General features: G+C 35.9%; 1 protein-coding gene across 1 annotated transcript in view; it reads right to left on the minus strand.

Annotated features, from left to right (window-relative positions):
* Positions 1–23,498, minus strand: part of TRDN (triadin) — a 238,734-nt gene extending 215,236 nt beyond the window's left edge. Inside the window, exon 1 of the mRNA XM_068938174.1 lies at positions 23,298–23,498. Within this exon, the coding sequence (XP_068794275.1) occupies positions 23,298–23,319 (22 nt within the window). The 5' untranslated portion in view covers positions 23,320–23,498. The remainder of the gene's footprint in view (positions 1–23,297) is intronic.
* Positions 23,499–25,086: the final 1,588 nt, after the last annotated feature.

A 25,086-nucleotide genomic window follows, 5' to 3' on the forward strand; every position in this document is an offset into this window, starting at 1 on the left:
TTCACATTACACTACTATGTGCTGTGTGGAAAAGATAAAGTAAAGTTTCTCTGAGGAAAATAATTGATAAACTAATACTATTGTAGAAAAACCTGTATGAACAGAAGATGAACTTACTGATGATTTATGGCCAGATTATAATAAGGACTGAGTAAAAATCTGGAAAAAAAAGTCCTTTCAGTATTTCTGAATACTGAAGACATAATTTCTGGCTCAGTAATTCCTTTTAGTACATACCCCTAAATTCTGAGCAATCATTCTGGAAAGACTGAGAGTAATCATTTTATGCTTGAATTGATGCTTTTCCCTCAGCATCAGCCAATGACCACCAAGGAAAATAATATATTGCATTATCTGGACCTATCATCTGACAGATGTTGGGTCTTCTCATGTTCTTGATGCACTAATTTTCATCAAGTAAATGCCATATTTTTAAAGTACACCTGCTGAGCTCAAAGATATTCTTAGCATAAGACACTTACTATTCATTATGAGTAGTGGACCAAATTGTAAGACAAGATCAAAGAGCTGAACAAAAATCTATTTTTAAACATTATTTTATTTCTGTTTTTGCTTCTCTCTTGCTGTTTATTTGTAACGTCATCTGTACAGAAACAAGATCTTTTTGCTTCAAGAATTCAGTAGAACCTGCAGCTTATATCCTACTTGGAGTCATAATTCTTCCTTTGTGATATTACAACCATTTCCACATCAATCTATTGTGACGATTATGATGATTTTAAATGAGAGGGAGCAGTGAGAGAAAATGAGCTTTTAAGAAACAAATCTACTATTTTTATGCAAATACTTTTCATAATAAAAAGGAGAAATATAAAATGTATTGGAGGGTGTTTTTTTCCACATGGAATAATTTTTCAAACCTGCTGTGAAGAGCTAGTCCCTCTGTAAAAGAAACGTGGAAAATTCAGAAGCTAAGTTCCAATGTTTTTAAATAAGTTTCATATTATATTTTGCTACTTCTTATGTAATATACATTGTGCACCTAGTATAAATCACTTTCTGAAATATTCAAACAGTTGAAAAAGAGCAGTTCATCTCACTAAAAGAATATCAAAACTCACATTTTCCATCTAGCTACAGGTTTTGAACATGCATCTCTAATTTTGTTTTCTTCTGAGGAGAGCTATAGAGATCCCATTAAAGATATGTTAGTGAATATATAATAATGGATGTACGTCGTATAACAAGTTGACACATGTAGTTAGCTTCTTGTCATACAAATTCAAATGCTGGATTTGGACCACTGTTGTGTGTTAAGGGTCAGAATCACAGGAGGGCAGTCTGGGCTTTGTCCCCAAGGGGGCCTTCTTAATCAAAAGGTAAAAGTTCAAGTAGTAGCAATAAAGGATGGCTTGCCCACAAAAGCTCAGAGTATAGAACAGGGCAGCATGGAAGTTTTATAGTCAGAAAATTAAATTTGTTAAAAGTGTGACTGAGGAAAAAAAAAAAAAACCCTTCAGAAGATTATAGGGAATATGGGATTATAGGGAAGGGGAATATGGGTAAATCACTGAGCAAAATGATCTCTGTCGCAGACAAGTCACCCCTACAGGGAGAAGAAGGAATAAAAATCTTGTCAGACAGCCACACATACACACACAAAAAGACATCTGAGAAACTAATATGCAGCGTCTGTATTTTTGGGAATGGACCTTGGGATCACATTGGAAAAATAATAAAATTAGTTATTAGTTATTAGTTTTTGTCATCTAGGCCAAGGTACGAACTTCAGTATTAGATCAACTACATATGAAGAAGAGGAGTTTTACCTATTTTTACAAGTGTCCTGAAACACTCTGAGACTGCCAAGAATGGGCATTTTCAGTCAGACCCTCTTACACTGTATTTTAATATATAATCAGCAGTAAAATCAGTGAACTCCCTCTCAGTTGGTATAATTCTGACCTTTGACTTCAGAGAAAGCAAAGTTAGATCAGCAGATGTCTCTGTATAATTTAGAAGCCCACATCCCATCAAAAATCCGTATGAGATGGGTCCTAAATCACTCGGAAAGCTGGACTTCAGTGATCTGGAGCCTAATTTCCATTCTTCTTTACATGAATTTGAATTTACTTGAATTTCATAGTGTTGTAGAGTGCTAGCGGATAATTTCTTAAACTGCCACCTCATTTCACTATTGAAAAATGTGGCACTGAAAAAATGTTGAATTACAACCTACTTCAAATTAAAGGGAGGAAAATTTGTTACATGTAGCTTGCAAGAAAGTGTAAAAAATGCTATAACTTTATTCTGAATTTGCTTATAAAGACCATTATACCTATATGACATTTAACCTTCTATCTCTGTGAGGTTGTTTCCTGTATGTATATACATTTCAAAGAGTTTTTACATTATTCTGATTATTCAACAGTCACAGAAGGGATTAGCAGTTAGTAGTTAAAAGGTCCTCTGTGTTGTTAGTCCTCCTAAGATAGTCTTACATGATTGAGATGGCACTGTGAGACTTTCCACAATAATTCACACCTGAAATAACTGCAGAAATAAATGTAAGAAAAGTCCTAAAGAACAGGCTTGAAAGCTGGCAGATTTTATTGGAAAATTTTATAGGTCATTTTACTTACAGCTATATCATTTTGTGTAGCAATTTCTTGAGAACTCAGAAGACCAGCAGGGTTAACAATAATCAACAGAGAATAAATTACTTCTATAAAATCAAAACTGCAGGTAGTATAGTTCATGACACTGAACAAGAAAAGTGTCATTTACTGCACATGTTAAACCAATGGCCTAGCAGAGCAAAGGGACAGTGAGCTTCTCCCTTTTCCAAAGGCAGCAGACTTCACCTTTTGATGTTCTGGCAGTTGGACATTTCAATTTTTCCATTTGAAATGACTCTTCGGTTTGACATGTCTTTTATGTTTTCTTCTAAAAATGCTAAGATTGTTCAAAAATCGAATGTTTCATTTCCAATTCCTCAGTATGTAGATGAGACAAGAGTTTAGTTGAATTCTGTACACAAAACACTAAATTATCAGCACACTGAAAAATCCACTATTTGTTCAATTCCACACCTGAAATTTTTTTATTGAAATGTTTTTTATTGTAGTAATACCCTCCCTTCTTTGGAAACAAATTGGTGCTCCGAAACAGTAAAAAGAATTTTTACCTTCTTGTTCATCTTAGAAATCTGACATTTCTGAAAGAGATGCCAAAGGGATATTAAGACATATCTATGAGTTGATATAAGCTGAGAGGTACATCTTATCTTTTAAAATGTCAGAATGAAGGTTGGAGGAAAATGGTTGTCATTTATCTTTAAATAGCATGAAACTTTCTGGAGCAAGAGCACTGTATGCATTCCCTTTATTATTAAATTGTTTTTGGGAACTCAGCTATAAATTTCTGAAACTTTCATAATGGATTACAAGAAAAATATTGATTTTTTCTGTTTTATAAAAAACAAATCTGCCCATATCCATAAAATAATAGTAGTCATAATAAGTATTCAAAGTCACTACAATAAACAGTTGATAAAAATACCTCTCTCTTTACTTCAGGCAAGTGTAGGAATGCAAAGAAACTCTGGAAAGAAAATTTCAGATCTGTGCTTGCTCTGGTGGAACTACCATTATCTCCTAAATATGTGTGTCAGGAATGATTAATAAAATGATTTGCTCGATTTCTTTTATTCCAGGCTAACATAACATCAGAGCTAGGACCAAAATTATGTGTCTTAACAGCCTAGAAATAGGTATGACCTCTATGAGAAGCTGGGACACAGAGGATATGCTGTTGCAGTGAGGGTAGTTGATCTTTATAGATGGTACGGTAGCATATTCACAGCATGTCTGTCATGCAAAATATGTTCTGTGATTCTCAAGAGCTGGGAGGTCTTTACACTACCTTACAAAGATAGTTTCAAAGGCAGGTGATGTCAGATGCTCACATCTGAGAAGAGAACTTTATTTCAAATGAACGTTAATCATTCCGGGCAAAGATGGGATATGTTTTGAGAATATGGAGATCCATTCCAAGCAGTAAAACCTTTCAACAAGCAGGAAAAGTCACTGTGCTCGCCACTATTTTCAGTCGTTCCTGAACCAGCCAGTATCATCTAGTCATATCTTAATCTGTCATATTCAACACTATACCCTGGCTGAGTTTTGGGAAGTGGGAAATACTTGCCAATTCAAATTTTCTGAAAAAAAGATGTCATTCATATTATTCGTGTACAGGTACAGAGTCTGAAGGAAAAACTTCTGAGGAAAAACTTCTTTACTGTGAGGGTGATTGAGCACTGGAACAGGCTGCCCAGAGAGGTAGTGGAGTCTCCTTCCCTGGAGATATTCAAAACCCATCTGGATGCGATCCTGGGAAAAATGCTCTGGAGGACCCTGCTTGAGCAGGGAGGTTGGACTATCTCCAGAGGTCCCTTCCAATCTCAATCGTTCTGTGATTCTGTGAAGTATCTTATTTCCTTTTCTCCCTATGCATATATTTTTATGGCATCTCACCTACACACTGAAAAGAAGGAAAAGCATGAACATTTAAGATTCCTTGAAAATTATGTAATGAAAAACAAAAACACTTTAGTAATTGTATCCATTCTCTGCATCCTTCCTCCAGGCAGCCCAAATCAATTTCTGTCAGCAGAACAAGTCTTTGAACAGATTTTAGAAATTATTACAGTCACCTGACTTTTATCCACAAGTAAATTATCAGTAAGTGAGATTGTTAAATGGTCTGTCTTATACCTGTATCTAAACCCTGAGGACTTCCAGTATTGTTAATTTCCACACCACAACATGCTGAACAACCAACCCAGAACGGTTCCTCAACAGCACAATGAATGCTGTAAAGACTGGTCTAGGGACACTTGCTTCTGTGACCTGGAAGTCAGGCCCCAAAACCACCTCATCTAGTTTCACCTGTTATTAGAGGCATGAGATTAACTATTAACCTGCAATTTATCCTTCTAGCACAGCTCTTCAGATCTCTGCAGAGGAGATGAGATAAATAATATCTCAATTGATCAAATATCTATTAGATTTAGGTTCTCTAATATATCCTAGTGATAAATGCTAAGAAAAGGTTACATGCTTGCACTATTCAGGTCCAGAAATGGAGCAATTTTCTACAATGATTAACATCTCTCCCTCACCAGAAGGTGTCATATTCATATGATAAATAAAATGAAATCTGAAATGTTCCTAGCGTCCCAGATGTTTCAAACTGTGTTTAGTAACGGTAAGACTGTTCTCTACTAAAGTATTGGACAGTTTGGATTAAAAGATATGCATAAATAGGTACAGTTCCATACCTATCTGCTACTATCCATCTGAAGAAACAATAAAATCCAAATTTAGCTTTCAGGAGTTGAAACTTTTGGTTGCAAAAATGAGTGCATGAAAAATAACACTTTAGTGGGTGCATTTAAAAAGTTATTTGTTTTATTTCAAATATATAGCTGAGTTCCGATTTCTGCTTCAAGTGTAACATAAAGGATAATGTAAGCTGTATGCTAGACATGGAAATAAATATGCACGGAAGGTACCAAGAGATGCAAGGTTACTAAAAATAAATACATTTCCTGTCTGATATTGGTATTATTATCTGGGCACTGGATATTTTCTTTGTTTAGTCTTTGCTAGTGAGTAGTAATGGCATTATACAACTTTTTTTGATTTACAGGACAAGAGAGATTTCCTTTTGATTGTATATAAGATATTTTTCTAGCAGTCATTGGTAGAATTACCAGGTGATTAATTTATTTTAACATGTCACAGAATAGATTCTAGCTAACTTATTTTTCCAACTGTCAGAGTAAATTCAAACCCCAAATGAATGCTTTTTTTCTTTCTAAGTATATGTCACAACATTCCGTATTAATGGTTTTCACATAAAGCAATAATGACAAAATTTTAAAGTAGTATTTCTTCATGAAGCACAAAATCACCAAGGCTAGCATACTAAATTTTCCTAATGTTGTGACTGTATCTATTTCTTTTTTCGGTGTTGTCTTAGTGATTCATAAAAAGCAAACAATTTTTTTTCCTTACATCCTTGAAAATGTATTTATCCATATCAAAGCTATAATAGCTGTGGAGTATGCTTTCCAAGGACTCTGGCCTTGGAAAGGGAAAGAAAAGATTATGATCCATAGTTTAATTGTCAAGTGACTCAGAGAAATGACATCTTAATCTTGAAAATGATTGATCTGAAAGATTTGCTAATAGGCTAACAATCTTTTAAACTTATTCAGTGACAGATAAGATAAAAATCTTCTTTGAATTAATTTGAAGATATCTAAAGTAGAAGATGATTTATTTTTTATATCTATCTACATAAGCTACTTCTAAAATATCTTTTCATCCTGCTTACGTTAAGATCCTAAGTATATAACCCAAAACAGGGAGAATGCGTTAATGATAAGCCTGTGTGTATGTAATGTACATGAAACAAAAAATAATGTCTACTGTAAGATATATTCCTGAAATTATTTCAATAATTTAAGATTCTAAATTTTAGAAAACAAATTATTGGAACTATACATGCTTGTGCAGAGCATAGATTGTTTTAAAATGACCATTAATTTTAATTCACCCTCATTGCATATGTGTAATCAGCACTAGTACAGAAATGAAACACCTCCTAGTGACAATGCTGTCCTATTCACAGATGGGGCATCCATTTCCTTACATTTTTTGGAATAGGAATCTTTCTGAAGGTCATAGTCTCTCTCAGTTCCACTGTCTGCGTTAAAATGTTAGACACTGAGGCCAAATAGTGTTTCAGCTTATTTGGTCATGGAAGACTAAACATAATCTAAGCAGACTTCAGCAGAGCAGTCCTCAAATCCAAATGATATATTTTAGAGCACAGGAAAATCGTTTCACTTTTTTAATGACATAATCAGTCCAAATTCACAATGTTAAAGTCTTGCTTCAATGCATAGTTTAAAAGATTTTATTCTGAGGAAAAAGACCTGTTCCTCCATCTCAAAGCTATTCCTCTATTTTGATGTTGCTAACTGGAACAGAAAGTCAGCTGCACCAGGGGAAAATTTTGACCTGGTTGGTATGAGAGTTTCTTCACTTCCTTCCATGGATTCTAAATCACATATTGTTTGGCATCTGCTATAGACATGCAAAAGTTATTGCAAAGCCATTCTGCTGTCATCTTCAAGCTGTAACACCTCCTCACATTCTCTGCAACAGCAGATGTACATACTAGGAGATCCAGTGTTCCTAGCCCACGGAAACAGCAGGGGCTACTAAATTTCCTCATGGCCTGAGCATCTAGTGCAGGCATCAGGCACTTGTGGCACCTCTGCAAGGTTTCTGGTATTTTGCATCACTCTTTGCTGAGCAGTTATTTTGTGCTTAACTCCCTGACTCTCACAGTGACAGGAAAAGAGAAGGAAAAGGTATATTCAAATTCAAACCTCAAATGTATATTTGAAGTTCAGCCATGATGACTGAAAACGACATTCCTGCACATTTGCCTTGATCTCATCCTACTCTGCTTCCCTCAGCAAAGAAACCCTTTTCTTCCTTGATTAACCATGGGCTGTATCACTGAAATAGAAACAATAGCTGAAAGATAAACATTTTTCAGCATAGTATTAACTCCCAAATTGCATGAGCTCTATTCACAAATCTTCTGGTGGTGTGTAAACATGTCCCATATAGGCACAATGTTTTCCTATTTAATGAACTTTTGCATATCTTAGGTCATATTCAAAAAGTGTAAATCTATTTTGAGCTTTTTTATAGACCCAGACATGAATTTCTTGACCCCTAGTCTTCTAATGTTTATCCTCCCCACGGGCCTCACTGTAATGGAAGGCCATACCACAGTTTTTGTTTGAAAGAAAGGAAGGGACGACTAAGTGATGAGTGTAGGTCGTATTGACAGTTTGGCACAGAACAGAATTGAAATTCGGTGTCCTGTTCTAAAGACTGGCTCATTGCACCTCTGCACACACTTCGTAACATTTAAGTAGAATATATCAGATTTCTTCTGAGGGCAATTATTTCTCTTCTTTGCCAGCCTTTTCAAGCCATGTGTATCCCCACACATTTAGCGTGTGTATAAAATTTCTTTAAGCTCTTCCATCTTGGATTTTAAGAATATCAAAGCCACTGTTACTTTCTTATTTCAGGAAACTTTCAAGCAGTTCTCTGAAGATTCTTTAAATATTAATATAGCAGTCTCAAGTCATATCTTTACCAGCATAATGAAAAGAGATAGAGATGTCCTCTGCAGATGTAGAAGTTGATAGTCCTTTCTCAATTTTCAAGAAAGCTTTCGAAACCTACTTAGTTATTCTGTATGCAGCTGTGCAAGATTTCGTAGCCTGTTATATTCTGGTCAAGGGACTATTCATCATCTAACCTTTCTTTATTAATTTCCCTTTTTATTATACAAATAGAGTGCAGCTTCAGCTGTAATTAGGTAAGTGCTAATAAATAAAAAATGCATACTTTCACATGTATTGAAGGTGAACATTAACATTACAGTCGATATTTCAGCCTCATAGCTTACATTGACTTTACTGTTATGGTCATATAACTGATAATTTTTCACTCACTAACACAATTCATCCCCACAAAAATATAATACATTCAGAACACTATTAAAGTATTATAGTGAAAGATAAGAATAGCCACAATGTATAAAATAACTAAATAACTAATAATGTATTATATCCACAATGCAAAATACAGAGATAGAAGTAGAACATAAGACATTGTACTATAGTTACCATAATTCAACCCTATTGTGGCTAGAATTAAAATAAAAATGGAAAGCAAACACTACTACCAAGAGAAAATTCCGTGATAAGTTAAAAAAAAAACAAAAATGGCAATGAGTTGAATGAGCCTTCATCATCTATTTTTTGTAACATAAATTAGCATAGCGAGGAAGAAATGGGTGTTCAAAAATTAACTAGAATGTAGAATTTTTACCACTTCTTGGCTTTTTTTTTTTATATAATGCTTTATTCAATTCTTACGCCAGGTGCCACATAGAAAGCGAGAAAGAAATTGTTTTGGATAATGTTTTTAAAGAACTATCCTCACATGCTTCATAACATCCAGTGTTTTTAACAGGTTTCTGGAGGAAGGCCTTTAAGATTCTTCCATCATTAACGACTATGAGGAAATGTTCACACTGCCCAAGCAGTGCATAAGATATCAGTCTTATTTTCAACGAAATCTCTTTCTAAGTCCAAATCAACTGCTCCATCCCACCATTTCTGTTGATTAGGGCAGGAGTGTTATTAGGTTTTAAGGGACATTCACTAAATATCTGTTGCAGAGAGAGTTAGAACTTTTTCTTCTTCATCAAGTGGGCAGATACAGCTTAGACTTCTTTTCTCTGTTTCCAGAAAACCTCCGGCTTGCTGGGCTACAATCTGACAGAGTCCCTTGAGTATTCATTCCGCAAGGTGCTGTTCAAGCCACTATACAAAGTAAACTTAGAAGACCATCCTATGAAACAGTTGGGCCTCATTTGGGCTTTGATTGACTAAAAAAATAATGAAATAACTCCCTCCTAAATGACTTTACACCAAGGAAAAGCATTGGAATTCCGGTGACCATGGAGGGCTTCAGAGGTCACAGTCGCTTTCCTTCAAGTGGAAGTGATCAGATGAGACATCATAACCTGTCATTTTTATATTGGCCTGTGAAGCTCCTGTCTCATAATAACATCTGCATTGTGTCTTGTATTTGTCCTTTTTGGACAGGAAAATGTTCCCTGATTCATGTGGAGCAGCAGAGTTTTTGCTGAGAACATCACACACCTTTGCCATTGCTGACTCTTAGTGAAGAAAAAAATCATCTGTGTTGTGATCAATTGCTGAAAATGTTGTTATGAGGTCTGTAAGTATAAGAAAAGTCTAAGATCTTTGTGTCATAGAAAAAAATTGTCAGGTTTTGTGTTGTGCACAGTACATTTCTGTCCTAGCTGACACTTCAATTCACAATGTGCTGCAATTAGCATCACCTTTAGTCAGGTGCTACTGTTCTGCAATAAGAAGTATAGATAAAAAGAGCTAGAGTGCTGAAGAACTTGCAAACTAATGCAGTAGAGATTTAGGACAGGTAACACTGATGCAGATTAAATTCAGGTGATATATTTGGAAGGGAAGAAGAAGACTGCAAGCTGTGAAAATGGTATTTGCATAAGTGATCCCCTGAAAATTAGCAGTATGTGAGCTGAGCAGTTCACATTATTCACATTCATGTCCAAAAAGTGTTGATGAAATGCTGCTTATAAAATCAATGAAGAGTATAATTATTTATGGTTTTCTTATTTTCCCACTTCATTGCAATAGCATGTAAACAAGTGGGAAACACAAAACAAGGCAAATAATTCCACAGCCAAAAGTCAGACAGCAGCTTCCTGATCTAGCAAGGAGCTAAAAATGTGTGTCCCCTCTCATAGAACATGTAGTCTTTTTTCAGTAGGTAAGTGACTACTGTAGTTCTAATTTTACTCAGAACCACTGAATATATTCTCTCCAAGCACTGTGAAAATAAGGTGATATTTCTACTAGTAAAGTAACAGAAAACTTTGATCCTTCCAATTAAGAGAATGAAAGGCATAAAAGCAGAGAAGGATTGAAAGCAAAGTTAGATAAAGTCCTGACTATAGTTGAAAACAAGGGAATTCTTTCAAAACAAAATTCAGAGATTTAGCAAACTTCATGTAGGTAACTTTAATCAAATACCTAAATAAGTGCATCTACCTTGTTGAAGACTTAAAATTATTCAACTGGAGAGAATAAAACAGTTCCTAACAAAAACTTATAGATAACAAAGACTGTGTTAATAATGGAGACAATAGTGATCTCAAAGGTATTGACTTGACCTATTCAGTGAGTCCACAGATGTAAAAAGGTTTACAGGAAATAAATGCAGAGTGGAATAAAAATAGGACTTATACAGAGAAAAAGGTGGAACAATATATTCAAGAATATGAGTGTAGAACATGTACCCTATAAAAGCATAAACGCATTAGCTGAGGTTTCATTGACATTAACTTGAACTAGAGAATCTATGGGAAGGTTGTTTTCACTTGTATATTCTTTAGGGACAGCTGCAAAAATGGTTTAGTGCAGAAACTGCTCAGGCAACCATTATAAATTATACTTTCAAAAAAATTCTTGCTGAAGCTTTTACAATAAGATTCTTCAAAATTTCATACTTTAACATAGGGTGCAATTCTTCAGGAAATCTTTTACACCACCATTTCTATATACAGTATATGCTACCTCAAACCATATTAACATTGTATCTCATGTTTTAATAATATTCATTTAAATAAACAATACCCTAAAATAAAATGCATGTCTTTGGAACTGCTTATGTTAAAAGACCTGAACTGAAAGGATAAATAGGAACATAGTGTGCAATTAGGACTTTGCAGGTTTTTATAACCACTCCGTTGTTTTTTTTTTAAATACACATTGCACCTTTTTGTTTTAACTTAATCTTTGATACCTCTCCCTATACAAAAGAAAAATATCCCTGTTTTTTCAGTTTAGAGATTGATCTCCATATTACATAGAGAACTACAAGCTATTGACCAGGTATATGAGAAAAATGAGCAGTGCATGGTGGCAAGCAGATCTAGGAAGGAGGGAATTTTCTCGGGATTTTCTAGTACAAGATTTATTTCACTATCCATTTCTAATTCTTAATATGGGGACCTAATACGAATCATGACCATTTGGTGGTGCCCTGTGCGGCTCTATATGACTAGGAATCCAGACTTCTGTATAATTTTTTGCAAGCTCCCTACAGAGTAAGAGGAAAGGTCTAACTTCCTGTTCGTTCATAAGCAGTTTATTCACCTAAGCACAGGTCAAGGAGAGGAGGAATTGGCTGGAACAAAGATTGCTGGGCTAAAAAATCAGATACATAACGGCATTTCTTGTTGCCAGTTGAATTATTTCTCCCGGAAAACAGCTGTTTCCTTCAGTGGAATATGGATGACATTGGAATTGCGCCAATGCAATGTACATCTATTCTCAGGAGACATTGCAATCCGTATCTGTCTACCTGGGCATTTCCAGGGAAAGAATAAACATTTGGAAGTTAAAATTGTGTTTGCCTTTAAGAAATGCCAAGAAAATTTAAACAGCTTACTGAAGGAACATAAGGAAAAGGAGTTGAGTCTGTAGGAACCAGGGAAAAATGGTTACAGCCTGATGACTTTTGTAAAAAAGCATAAAATAAAGCCTTCAGTATCTCTTACAGTAGCTCAAGGTTACAGAGAGAGGAGTGGACAGGAATTAATTGAAATTTTACATAATATTTACAATATCACAACACAGGACGCATTATGAAAGAAATTAGGAGCCTTATCCTGCAGATATATGTCTAGCTTTAAATTTAGGCACACGTCTTCCAGGATCTAAAGCCATGTTATTAAAACTCATTAAAGATGAACAATTTCTGAAGTGGAAAAAAAAATTAGAATATCAGGATTTCTGAGACTCTAGAATCAAAATCAAAATTAAAATTAGAACAAAGAAGACCCTATTGTCACCTTCCCCACTTGGAGCAGGAATGATTTCAGACAGCAGGACTAACAATTCTGTTAAACCTAATTCTCTTATTGTTAGAAATGGGATGATTAAAGGAAAGACCAAAGCTGGGGAAAGGTGGAATGGGGAGGAACAAGCCTGGGAAAACAGAGGGAAAAGAGGATAAAGGGCTGGTTGCACGTAAACAAGCAGCTGTCCAGAACATTAGTCTGGCTGAGTCCAGCTTTTGATCAGTAAGGCCTACACTATATTCTTATTTAAACCCTGTCTCTAGGTGCTTTGGGGGCAAGTGCACTCGCTATCCCGAACTTGTGTATGTAGTCACAAGCTGGTGGGGTAAACAAGAAAGGTGGGAGGCCTGAGCACTAGTGCCTACTTGCTGGACATGGGGCAGCAAAGCCCATCTAGCAGGCCAGACCAAAGGGATCCCCAGGACCTCAGAGCTCACCACAAGTGGCTCTGGTGGGTGGGCAGTGAGAAAGCCCTGGGGTCCTGAAGTATACCAGATCTGGCTATCTTTAACAAAATGGTAAAAACTTTACTTCTCATTTGGAGGACACATGTAAAAGCATCCAGCGAGCAAGCAGCAAATGTAACTTATATAAACGCTGCTAAATACTAAAAAGGGCTAGTAGGCATTAGAAATAATCTCAAGAATTTAAGTGTTCACCACTAAGAGTTATATAGTTCACTGTTTGTTGTAATAGGATATTGAAGTGTAAAATTGTTACCATGATGTTTTTATTCTCTAAAATGTTAAGGAAACTGAAGAACCTTAATAAGGTTAAAATTGTCTTAAGAATCTAAGGCAGAGATCATTTCTTATTATATGAAGTGATTAGTCCAATGCAGTTCCAATCTCTATGCAGAACCACAGTAAATATCTAAAAAAATAGTTCCAATACCACATTATAGTTCTGGCAGCTTCTGCAGATGCAGCATTATTTCTCTTTTTCTGCGCTTAGCCTGAAACACTGAAGAGTGGATAGCAACCATGTTGTAAAACTTACTCAGTTTTATCTTTTTTTTTTGAGAATGCCTTTAGCACTTCTCAGTGTGAAATGCATTAGCCTATACTGGGCGACAAATGAAACTATGGCAAATGTATTTTAAAAGAAATTTCCCACTAATTAGTTTTTTAAGAGAAAAACCTAAACCATATGATTACTTTCCCTGCATATCTGAAATTATCTTAATTCATTAACTTAGGCAAAATTGCACATTCCCCCCACCCCTACTGGCATATGCACATGCACATTTAATTCACATTTAATTTTAAGTGTATGCTCAAGCCTCATTAATATTTGTAGCTGCCCTTGCAAAGCAAAAACGATTTCCTGAAACAGTGTGCTTACATATTTATAGCAGTTTCCATATGATTTTCAAAGTTAATAAGGTCCTTCCTTCCCAGAATAACACCCATCTAGCAAAGTTTCCCTTGTGATCTTTCTTACATGAATGCTTTATAAATCATTAACAGAAAACAACAGCAATTCACTGGAAGGCTAGTTTACAAGCAACATGCAAGCAAAATACAATAAAAGTGTATTGTAATATCTGTTAATTTCTCACTTCAGATAAAGTCTTAACGCAGAGGACCCTAACGCACTATTTTTTGGAAGGTAAAGGGAGAGAGAGACCAGATTGGGAAAGAAGAGTTTTTGGCTGTTAATGATCTGGAAATTTGTCACTTCATCTGGTTTACTAACAGCACAATAAAACACATTACATTATCCAGAGCATTTCAGGTTGCTTTTATGCAATCAATAAAAAAAGCATTACAGTGTATAGAACAAGGGGTGCATTTTAGGATAAATGTAAAGCTGACAGCACATATCTCACATGGATTGATTCTGTTTGGGAGTCTCTAGTTGCAAAACAAATGCCTGTACTTAGTTATGAGTTGCTCCACCTCTTAGTAAAGTGATTACCTTATCAAATGTATTTATAGATTTTTTTTTTAAATCTTACTGAGTCCTGTTAAGCTATGCTTCTTCTTATTATTTTTTTAAGCAGTAGGAACACCTGCATCCTCAGAATATACTCTCTTCTACCAAAATAACGTCCTTATTGACTCTAGAGATTATGACACAAATTAGAAATGGGCTATGTCATGTCATGTTCCAAGTGATATGAAGTAGTCAGCCATCTGGTTAGGTAGCTGTCCCATGCAGACAGGGGTCGCATTTAACCTCTATCAGGGAACTTTTGCGTATGATTACTGTTATGAAAAGTTAGTATTATGTCTAAAGGGGTGAATTTAATTTTGTATATCTCCTTCTGGAATGCTCAGTTTTTACTCTTATCATGAATTATGATGCAATAAAATCCCTAGGAAGAGGAGGAATTGAAGATTTCCCTTAAAAAAGAAATGTAATTGAAATTATGCTAATTTCACCATACAGTCATGATTTTAAAATTCAGGTTAGGAAGCTATGAAAATTATATAGCCTAAATTGTATCATACATGTGTGAGACTGCCTGTTCAGGCTGCTAAGTTCTGTACTGTGCCAGGGATGCTCATGTACCTCTTCAGCTGACTTCAGTAGAAGTTATTTTGCTGGATCTGAAGCCAAAATTTAAGATCCTACCTATTATAGGAGGGAAAGGTCCAAGTAAAATGAGGAGCTTAACATTTGACTAGATATATTAAATTCTCTCTCTAAAAACAGTAAAATAGTTACCAGAAAACTATATTCATGGTATTTGTGTCAATTGTGAATAACCTCTTAGCAAAGATTGAAACAAGATTTAGCCTTCCTGACATGCATAGAGAACCACAACTTAAATCTACATAACAGAATATAGGGAAAAAAATTGAGCTCATTTACATACCAAAGGAGCCTACAAAGGCTTAGATTCATTGTGCCTTTGACAATTTGACTCCAGGCAAAGGTACAGATATACTTTTGAAGTTGTGAGAACATAAGCATGTACAGGGAGTAGCAGGTCTTTACTCATTACATATTTGTAAAAGATTTTTTAAAATCATCTTTGAAGACAGAAAAAGGAGACTTCTCCAGTGAGAAATTTTTTCTATGCCTTGCATTTTATATTTTCCTTTCTTATGGAAAATGCCTTCATACAGCACTAAGCAGGACTTTCAGGCCAGAAACAAATTCATACTGCGCTGTAGAACAGATTCTGTAAAAAGCCCAAACTGGCTATATGACTGAAGTGAGGCTTATTCAGGATTTTTAACCAAGACTCCTTCATCCTGATTTCTAGGGGTAAAACTTAGCACTGACCATAAAGTCAAGCAACTGAGCTCGTTTGACTGCGCTTTAGCATATGAGACAGTTTTGGGTTAAAAAAAAAAAAAAAACAATATCTTCTTTTACAGTTTTTTTATTTAGCCTGTTCTCTCTTACATTAGCTCATCTCTTTCCCTCAAATCTAATGAGCCTGAAGAGCAATGCAATTGCTTACTGTGTGTTTCACTATGTTCTTCTGATTATATTTTACTTTTAGGGAAGGGACCAGAGTTACATATCCTGCCTACTTAACTGCAGTATTATCTTTAGATCTTGGAAGAGGGAGAAGGAGAGAAAGAGAAAAGGGAAAACTGTATTATAGAACCAAAAATACACCAGACAGTAGGCAAAAAAGGATAAAATGTGGGACAAGACACATTGGCAGTGTCATTTGATGTATCTGTTGCTAATTATTGGTACCCCTCTCTCTACTGCTAGAGATAGCTGTTGGCTATTTGGTAGCCAAGAATATGCTTCATAATTTCCCTAACAAACTTACATGCATAAATCAACTATGCTATAGGTAAATATCAGCAAGAAACCGAGACCCTAAATCTTACTGGTCCTTTTTGACCGCACGCTGCTTAAATAAACTACCACTCAAGGATCTAAAGTCTGAATAGTCATGTCTCAATGCATTAAGGCAAGATCTATATAAAGACACTGGACTAAGACCAAAATATGAAATAATCATAATTTCTAGTGAAAATGTTTAAAGCTGCAGAGAGAACATGACAGAGGGATCAAACGGATAAGGAATATAACTAGATGGCCATAACTTTAAGTCTTTAGCTACAATGACTTTTCAGTTCAGATCCTCTCATCTACTTCATGTTCCCTGTTATCAATCTGATCTGTCAAAGTAAAGCAGCATGAAGAATATTAGGCCTGTATTCCTCTGTAAAGTTGTCTTTGACCACACCTTTGAATTATTTTTAAATTCGTGTAAGGCGCTGTACAAGTCTTTCAGATATGTAATCACTGTTACTGTTTTACAGCCATCCATACACTCCAACTACTGAAGATATTTCAATATTAGTCTTCAATATTTCTCCTTTATAAGCCCCCATCAAACAATGATGCACTGGGAGATGGCAGAGAATAAAACTGTTGGTGCTTTTCGAATCACAAACCGAGGTTTTTTTAAAATGCTTTTACAAACGCATCTTTTTAAAATTAATATGAAATTAAGAAAAATTGTGCTAAGGACTATATTTTCATAGTACCATCTATTAAAATCACTTTTATGCAAACAAAAAGCTACGATCAGGCCATTAAAGTGATGAAAAAAGTTAAGCAAATCACTAAGCTATTGGAAATCACTTGCTAGGCAGATGGAGCCAAATTAAGCCAGGCAGTTTTTGACAATATAACCTATTTGTAAACGTGGAAAATATTTTCTTCGTTTCAATTAATTCTACTATTTGAACTCAATTACTATCTTATTCTATATCAAGAAGTAATTAGGGATTAAAAGAAAAGAAAATAAGTTTTCCTTCTCTAATCTTTGGATAAACATTATGTGAAAGAAAATGAGCTCTATCATTTATATATTATTGCAGTATGCAGTGGCCAGAAACTAAACTACAAATAGTACTATATTTGTTTAATAAATCACTTAACTTATCAAAATATGCTCTATTTAAAATGAACTTTTGCTATATATCCAGTACATTTATAGTACACAAATAAACAATTTTAAAATGCTGGTTATATACCATTTTAATTGAATTCCAATTTCGATCCTAATGAAGCTTGACAGAAATCAAAAGTGAAAAATAAAATCATTATCTAGTAAAAGGGAAATGCACCATTTACTATTTTCTATCATCAAAAATGTAGAAAGATTTAGAATCTGGATAAATGGTTGATGAACTATATATATATCTTAATAGATAACATGTACAGGATATCTTTCTGTGCAGGAATAAAAAGTACAATTTTAGGAAAAAGATTATATTCAGTTTTCAGTCATGACACTTGTTATCAGCCAATAGGAATCAATCTCTCTTTTCTGCTCTTTTTCCCTAGACTACACATGCAAAAATGAGATTAAAACTGCTGTTTTGAAATCCAAGTTTCTTGTTTGCCGATTTAAATCATGATTAATATTGGTGATTCAAAAGGTTTTTCAGTCATTTGGATTTAAAACAATCCACCCTCTGCTGCTTTAAACATTATTTAAGCTAGTAAAATGAACACTGTCCGCTAGTTCAATCTGCTTAAACAGAGCAGAAACCAGCCAATATTAGCATCAAAAAGAAAAGGAAAGCTTCCTCACTTCTGTAAGCAGCTGACCTGCTTCAAAGAGGGCAGCTCTGGTTTCTCTGTCCTCAGTGCATCCTGGACTGAAGCCAGACCTGCATTGTGAAACATGTTTTAAACTAAACCAGTTACTGTTTTTCAGAGTGAAGCTCAGATTTTAAAGGCTCAATTTTGTTGTAAAAGTAGCATGAATTAGCCTCTTAGTCAGTGTTCTCATTGGAGGTAATGGGGGAAAAAAAAAAACACTCGAAACATTTATAGGCTAGATTTTTTCCAAGGCTTCAGGTAGCTGGAGGTACCTGAAGGCACTTCTGAGAATCTAACCAGTTACACAGATTTCATTTTGAAATCTGTGGGAACTAATTGCATCAATGCTTTGAAAATACTGCTAGACCTTTAAGTGTATTTCTTGTTATATAAGTAACCCTAAAAACCTGTTTCAAATACTTATGAGCACAAGGTCCTTTCAAAAAAAGTGAATACACGATCAGATCAGACCTACAATACAGCTGTTTGCACACAATAAGTGCACAAATGAACTGTGTGCACACACACTTCTTGCTCATTATGGGCTAGCATCACGACATACTAGCTTAAACCTCTGCTTTACAGGTTTTAAGACTCCCTGCTGTCTACAGCTAGCTTTCTTTCAAATGTGCTGCATAAGCTAATGATATTTTGGAGTTTCTCTGTACAATCTGAACATGCGTAGATATTGTACCAGCTGTGAGTAATAATGCCCCCAAATTTTTAAACTTCAGACTTAAGCTAACAAGTTTTACCTTGTGCTTGCTTGCCTGCACAGGCTAAGACATGCTGGCCAGCCTTGAGGGAACCTATTAAGTCAAACTAACCAGCTTAGGTGTCCACTTCACAGGCACAGGGGAATCCAAGTTTAATGGAATTTAAGTGAGAATTTCCAGCTTCTGTTCCTCTCAAAGATTTACCTTATTACGGGCAGTCCTGGGTTTTTTGACTTCATCTCTCCAAATAATTAGGCCATTGACTTGACCAGATACTTTCGAACAAGAGGAGACTAACTCCTTCAAAAAATCATTGCCCAAAATAACATGTGCCAATGGCACATCTTCCCTAACCCTTTGCAGGATCAAGGTGTACAATTTATTTCCCTATTAACATTTGAAGCCAAAAAAAGGCTAAAAGAAAACACCCCTTCATACTACAAAATTTAGTTTGAATAAATTCTGCAGTAACCTCCTAACCCAAGATTTAAACAACAATACAGCTGAAGACTAGGAAATGCTTTAGCTGATTTCAGCCATCAAAATGAATCATCTAATCTAGTTTATTCACCCAGGCCCCTTTTGTAGTCAGCAGAACTAGCACTTCTAGCAGCAATTCATGAATTCCCATGAGAAGTACCAAACTCCTTCCTGCCTATCGTGTGACTTTGCTCAACTTTTACCTACTGAAGACTGCTGTTAGCTTCTGGCCATTGCACTCATAAAATCTTTATAATTTTACCCTCTGGCTCTTGTATATTATTTCTCATACATTATCGGTTTCATCTGTATTAATCTTCAAGCATGCAGATCATGTTAAATCTGCCTTTTGAAACGTTTTACATCTTAAAACTTTTCATACTTATCAAATAGCCTGAGAAAAGGACTGAAATCCAGAAGCTAATTTTGATTTTGTCACTGACAGGCTGTGTATAGCCTCCGGGCTAGCCTGTCTCCTTACAATCTGCTCCGAGAAATAGGAAATGTGCAGTTGCATAGCTCTCAGCAACAAAATAAGGACCAAATTGTGACTCATTGTCACATTTCTGTTTGACTCCTTCTTCACTCTTGCTCCACTGGGGAAATAAGTTGTGTCAGACAAACAGCTGGCATAGAAACCTTGTCTTTCTCCTTTCCTCACCTCCCTGGATTAGATCAGTATGCAACCTCCAGAGCATTGCAGCAGGCAGAGCTAAGGCTCTGTTCATTGCGCCATGTGTAGGAGGATAAGTGCCAAGGGACAGCCATCAACCTTGCACTGTGACCTGCAGTAGATTTGGCTAGAAAAAACCAACTATAGGGCTCCTGCTGCTGCTATTGTGCACATACCGATTAAGCTGTACACTGGTAGAAGCCATTTCTCAGGGATGCCGGGCTTTTTACATTTGTATTGCAGTGATGGCAGTTCTAACTGCATGTGCCATTGAGTCCAATCCAAAGCCCACGCTCATAAACATAGCAGAGTAGCTGAGTTGGATGGCTGTGGTTTTCTAGGCATGCTCAAAGGTGGATCACAATGAAGTCCTTGGCCATTATGGAACACTCAATAACAGCTGAAGTTAATAATAGTAAAAATAATAATAACAACAAGAACAATAATAATAATAAAGCTCCTGAGAGTGTTGCAAAGAGGTAATACCTAATACCTGTACTGAGCTGCCATTTGTACTTAATTTTATGTGATTTCCCATGAAACATTTTCATAGTACTTTTCTGTCGTTGCAATTAAATGTAACATGAGGATACTGAAGAAAATCCTTAGGATTTTTTCTTCCTAAAATACTTATCACTTGGAGACCTAGGTCCTGCCAGCTTTCTGTGGATAAATTGTTATCTTCCCAGATCTTCTTTTGTTTTTTACCAGGTATACTTCACTAGTATATCTGATCACCAGGTAGTCTGTAGCTGTGATATCACGTAGATAGCACAGATGACTTGCAATTAAAATAGGTCAGGGTCATTGCTCAGTGGCTATGTCTTTAAGCTACTTGCTATCATTGTCATTACAGTGATGTTCACCTGAAAGAGCACCCTTTGTCCCCATGCAATCGTGGTATTTACATAGGCTGTTCGAAAAAGATACCTTGAGATCTGCATTGACTGTACCAGTCTGCCAGAGCTGGACCATCTCTCTCTAGATCTGCAGCCAGGCTGTGCACAGCAGTGTTAAGGTCCGCATGGCTTCAGGCACACTGGTCACTGTGCACTGCTCTCTGATATGTCGGTATGGTATCTCAAGGGGCAAGTAGTCTAACAGTCTGTCTGATGTGTGGCTAACAAAATAAAATAGGGATAAGAATACCTATCACAAGGAACAAGCAGTTTAATCCTAACAAAGCTATGAAGATCTCAGCAAATTGTAGATTAGAAGTAGTAATAGAAACAAAAAAAGGAAGAATAAAAAAGCCTTGTATGAAATGAGATATTTTAATTGTTTTTCTATTTGTCCCAGCTATGTGTTTGCCAAAGTTTAGATCTGAATTTTCAGACTACCGTGTAAGTGGCAGCAGTAGCCTCAGAGAAGAATAATCTGCAGTGAAACATTAGCCTCAGGCTGAATTTTTAGCTTTCTGCCATGGGTAAAATTTCCATCTCATGGATCCAGAGTTTAAAAATCAGCCAGTCAGCATAACTCCATTCCAAATATAAGAGAGAGAAAAAAAGAATTGTATTCTCTGGCTATGTTGACCTATCCTGCTGAAGGTCGGATTACTGCAGCACCAGTATATCCATTACCACCTGAAGTCTCTATTGCCTTGCACAGACAAAAGAGAGATTAAAGACACACAATATGACAGCTAAGGAACCTGTAAGCACAATCAGGACATCGTCAAACTATATGTTTTACTGATATATACAAAAATATGTATACATCTATTTTGTTTATATATATATATATGTACGTATATATAATTTAGGGGGTTTTATTTTCTCTTTTTCAATCAGCAAATCCAAGACGTAGCAGCACAGAACAGCTGTGTAGAGATATTCAGTGTAGCTAAGTGATTTACTTACTGAAAAGTCTTTTATGTTTGATATTAATTTTGGACTAAGAATCTTGCTAATTTTCATTTTTAATTAGGGTTCTCTAAAGATGGAGAACCTCCCAGGAGGCACCTCCACACAGTTTATCTAACACTGATGGAGTTAATGCACACACTTCAGAAGACAGATAGATAGAATTTCACAGATTTGCCTGATAACATCTACAAAACAAACAGTGTTTCCAGCAAATCAGGTTAAGAATAACCAAATAAACTAGTTGCTATCATTTGAATTAGGGCTGTCACACTGAGCCACCTGTTTGGCAGTATTTGCTGCCAGAAGTGAATTATAGATCCATGCAACTCCCGACCGAGAAAACAAACCCGTACCCACATCAGCTCTTTGCTGTGGCTAACTGGACATCAGGCAAGAACTGTGCGCAGTTTGACATAGTCTTAATATGAATCCTCTGGGAGAGAATGTTCAATCTGCTTAATGCAGATCATCTTACAAATATTAACAACGAAAAAAAGAAGATGAAAAGTACAACTTTCATACACTGAAACACCACATAACCTTGACAAGTGAAATAAAAATAACTTTCAGAACAATGTTTAAAATCCTTCTTTTTTTATATAGTGTCATTATCAAATTTGGATAAACAATGGCGTGACCCACACTGTTAACAACGGTTAGCATGAAATTCCATGAAAAAATTCAATATTAAATTTGCAGAAGGTTGCATTTTAAACATTTCCTCTGTCTGACTGTGGCTGATAAAATATTGTTACGCATCTAAAATGTTATTTAAATATGAATGGTCAGGAAATATTAAAGTACATGAAATATTCATATTTTATAAGATATATTTATTGGCTAATACAATTGCCTTTCACTCTTGTGGGCCTTGCTCTAGAGCACTTATTTCAGCAAAACTTTCACTGGCTCCCCTGGAAGTTTATCTGAATAAATATTGCAGTCCTGATAGCTTTTACCCTTCAGTAACTTTATGTACAGCTCACAAACATTCTGTGCTTCTATGGAAAAATCAGGGCCACCCAGCTCCCAAATTCTCATTTAGGAAAATCTCCTATTATAAGGGATGATCAGAGATTTACCTAAGTAAAGACTTGAGGATGGAACCGTGCGATTTTTCCCTTCTTGTATTACTCTCATGGAACTGCCTAAGCACCGTTGCTTTGCCTATGAAACTAATGCTATTTTTAGAGGTGTACAAAGATCTAGCTTCAGTAACTAGTATAAACTCTGGTTATAGGAGTGAAAAAGAAAAAAAGAAAAAAAAGAAAAAAGGGGGGAAAAAAAAAGAAAGACAAGGAAAAAGCAATCTGACAAACTAAATAAAATGACCCTACAGTAAAGTAAAATGACCCTACAGCAAAGGTGTTATTTTCTAAGAGCAACAAATCACATTGACACACTAGCTCAATTACACTGTCAAAATATATACAACTTTTGTTTAATTGTATTTGAAAGTAGTTACCGTACCTTCTGCTGTAATCTCGGCCATAATGATGATGGTAAGAGATACTCTGTTAGAAAGGTCAAGGTATATTGTGGCAGCTTAGATAAAACTTCTGGATTGCCGGCTCTTGCAGGAGTTGCAGAACAAAAAGGAAGGAGGTCCTTTGCTTTTTCTAATTCTGTTCCTTCTTCTTTTGTGCCCCTCTGAACTTTCTGTTTCCTCTGCAGACTCCAGCCCACCCAGAACAACCTAAGGCCTTCCAAAGGCAACGCACAGAGCTCAGTATCAGCTTCTAACAAAAATAGCCATGCCTCACAGTGAATCTTCAGCACATTTTTTCTAACATCCTAAGAACTTTTCACACGGTACATAAAAGTAAAAATACCCAGCTCCAAACAGGACAGGAAAGCATGGAAATGCAGCAAAAAGCAAAAGAAATGGGAAGAACTGTTTAGAGCTCCTGCAGCCTCCCTAACCTAATTACAGTTCTTTGGGGTGTATGTTAGGAAACATGAAACATAGAGTTCAAAGTAACCTTATCCATCTCAGCTCAACTTTATTCTTAGCACACTCAGTGCTTAGCACATTCTTCCCTGCCTTGTTTGGTTTGGGGAGGGTCTTATGAAGCTTACCACTGACTAAGGGGGAGGGTAAATTTAGGTAATTTTCTCCACTTCGATTCTTAGTCCTAGTTACAGGGCCAATAGAGACACTTATAAACATATAAATTTATAAAACTGGTAATTCTGGGGAGGTCAATTTTTTGATTCCCTTTTGATTTGCAATGATGACACATACCTTTGAAGTGCATCTAAGAATTAAAAATCACTGGTGAAAAAATAAATAGGAATAGTTTAGTTTTACTATAGTAATAGTTTAAATACTCTAAATGAGTCAAAGTAACATGAAAGAAAATATTAAGAAGATTAGATTTTTTTCCCAGGTCTAATTTACAGTAAAGACAAACTTGGTTAAAAAAAACACTGAGATTGTAAACAAAGTTTTCTAAAAGTGATAACAAGTAGCCTTTAACAAAAATTAGAGTAAAAAATAATTTAAGCAACAATAATAAATGAAAAACCTGAGCAATCTATTGATTGCATTTTTGCTTGCAATCCCACAGTTGTAAGATTAGTGCAAGAGCTTGAAAGTAAGATTAACTAAAAAGTGCCCTCGAGCCAGCATGCCTCTACATAAATGTCACCGTCACATGAAATCAGATGCCATCTTAAACAGTTCTGACTAGGGAACCTATAGTCAGCTCTTCTCCACTACATGGGCTGGCATTTGCACTTCTCATCTTCCCTGCAGGAGATAAAAGCACCTGGCTCTGTGGCAAAGGAGAGGAATCTGCTTATCCAGCGCATAAGATGCAGAAGGGAAGACTCAGTGAACAGAAGTTAATAGTCACCATCAGGATTTCTTTCACTGTAACCCACTTCCAATGCGTCACATGACTAAAAATGTAAAAAATAGCCATTTTCTAGCCAAAGCTTAGCATCAGTACTCCATCCCTTTTCTCCTTCAGCTCTGTTGAACAAATCTTTTGCTCTAACAGCTGTGGCTGCGCAATGCTCAGTGCTCAGTCCTATTCTCATTGTCCTCCTAGCCCTCCCTTTTTTCTTCTTTAGCCTAGGCCTGTCTTTCTGTGAAGATCCTCCTCATTGAGGCTGATGAGAACATTTTAGATAAAGCCTTATTCCTTCAGAAATGCTGTTTCATGAGTGCCTAAATGTTCTGTGGAATCATATGCACAGCAATAAACAGCACCCCACAATAGCTTAGTGGTTAGTAAACTGTGGTAAACTGTGT

The sequence above is a fragment of the Struthio camelus genome, chromosome 3 (genome assembly GCF_040807025.1).
Source record: "Struthio camelus isolate bStrCam1 chromosome 3, bStrCam1.hap1, whole genome shotgun sequence".
Lineage (NCBI taxonomy): Eukaryota > Metazoa > Chordata > Aves > Struthioniformes > Struthionidae > Struthio > Struthio camelus.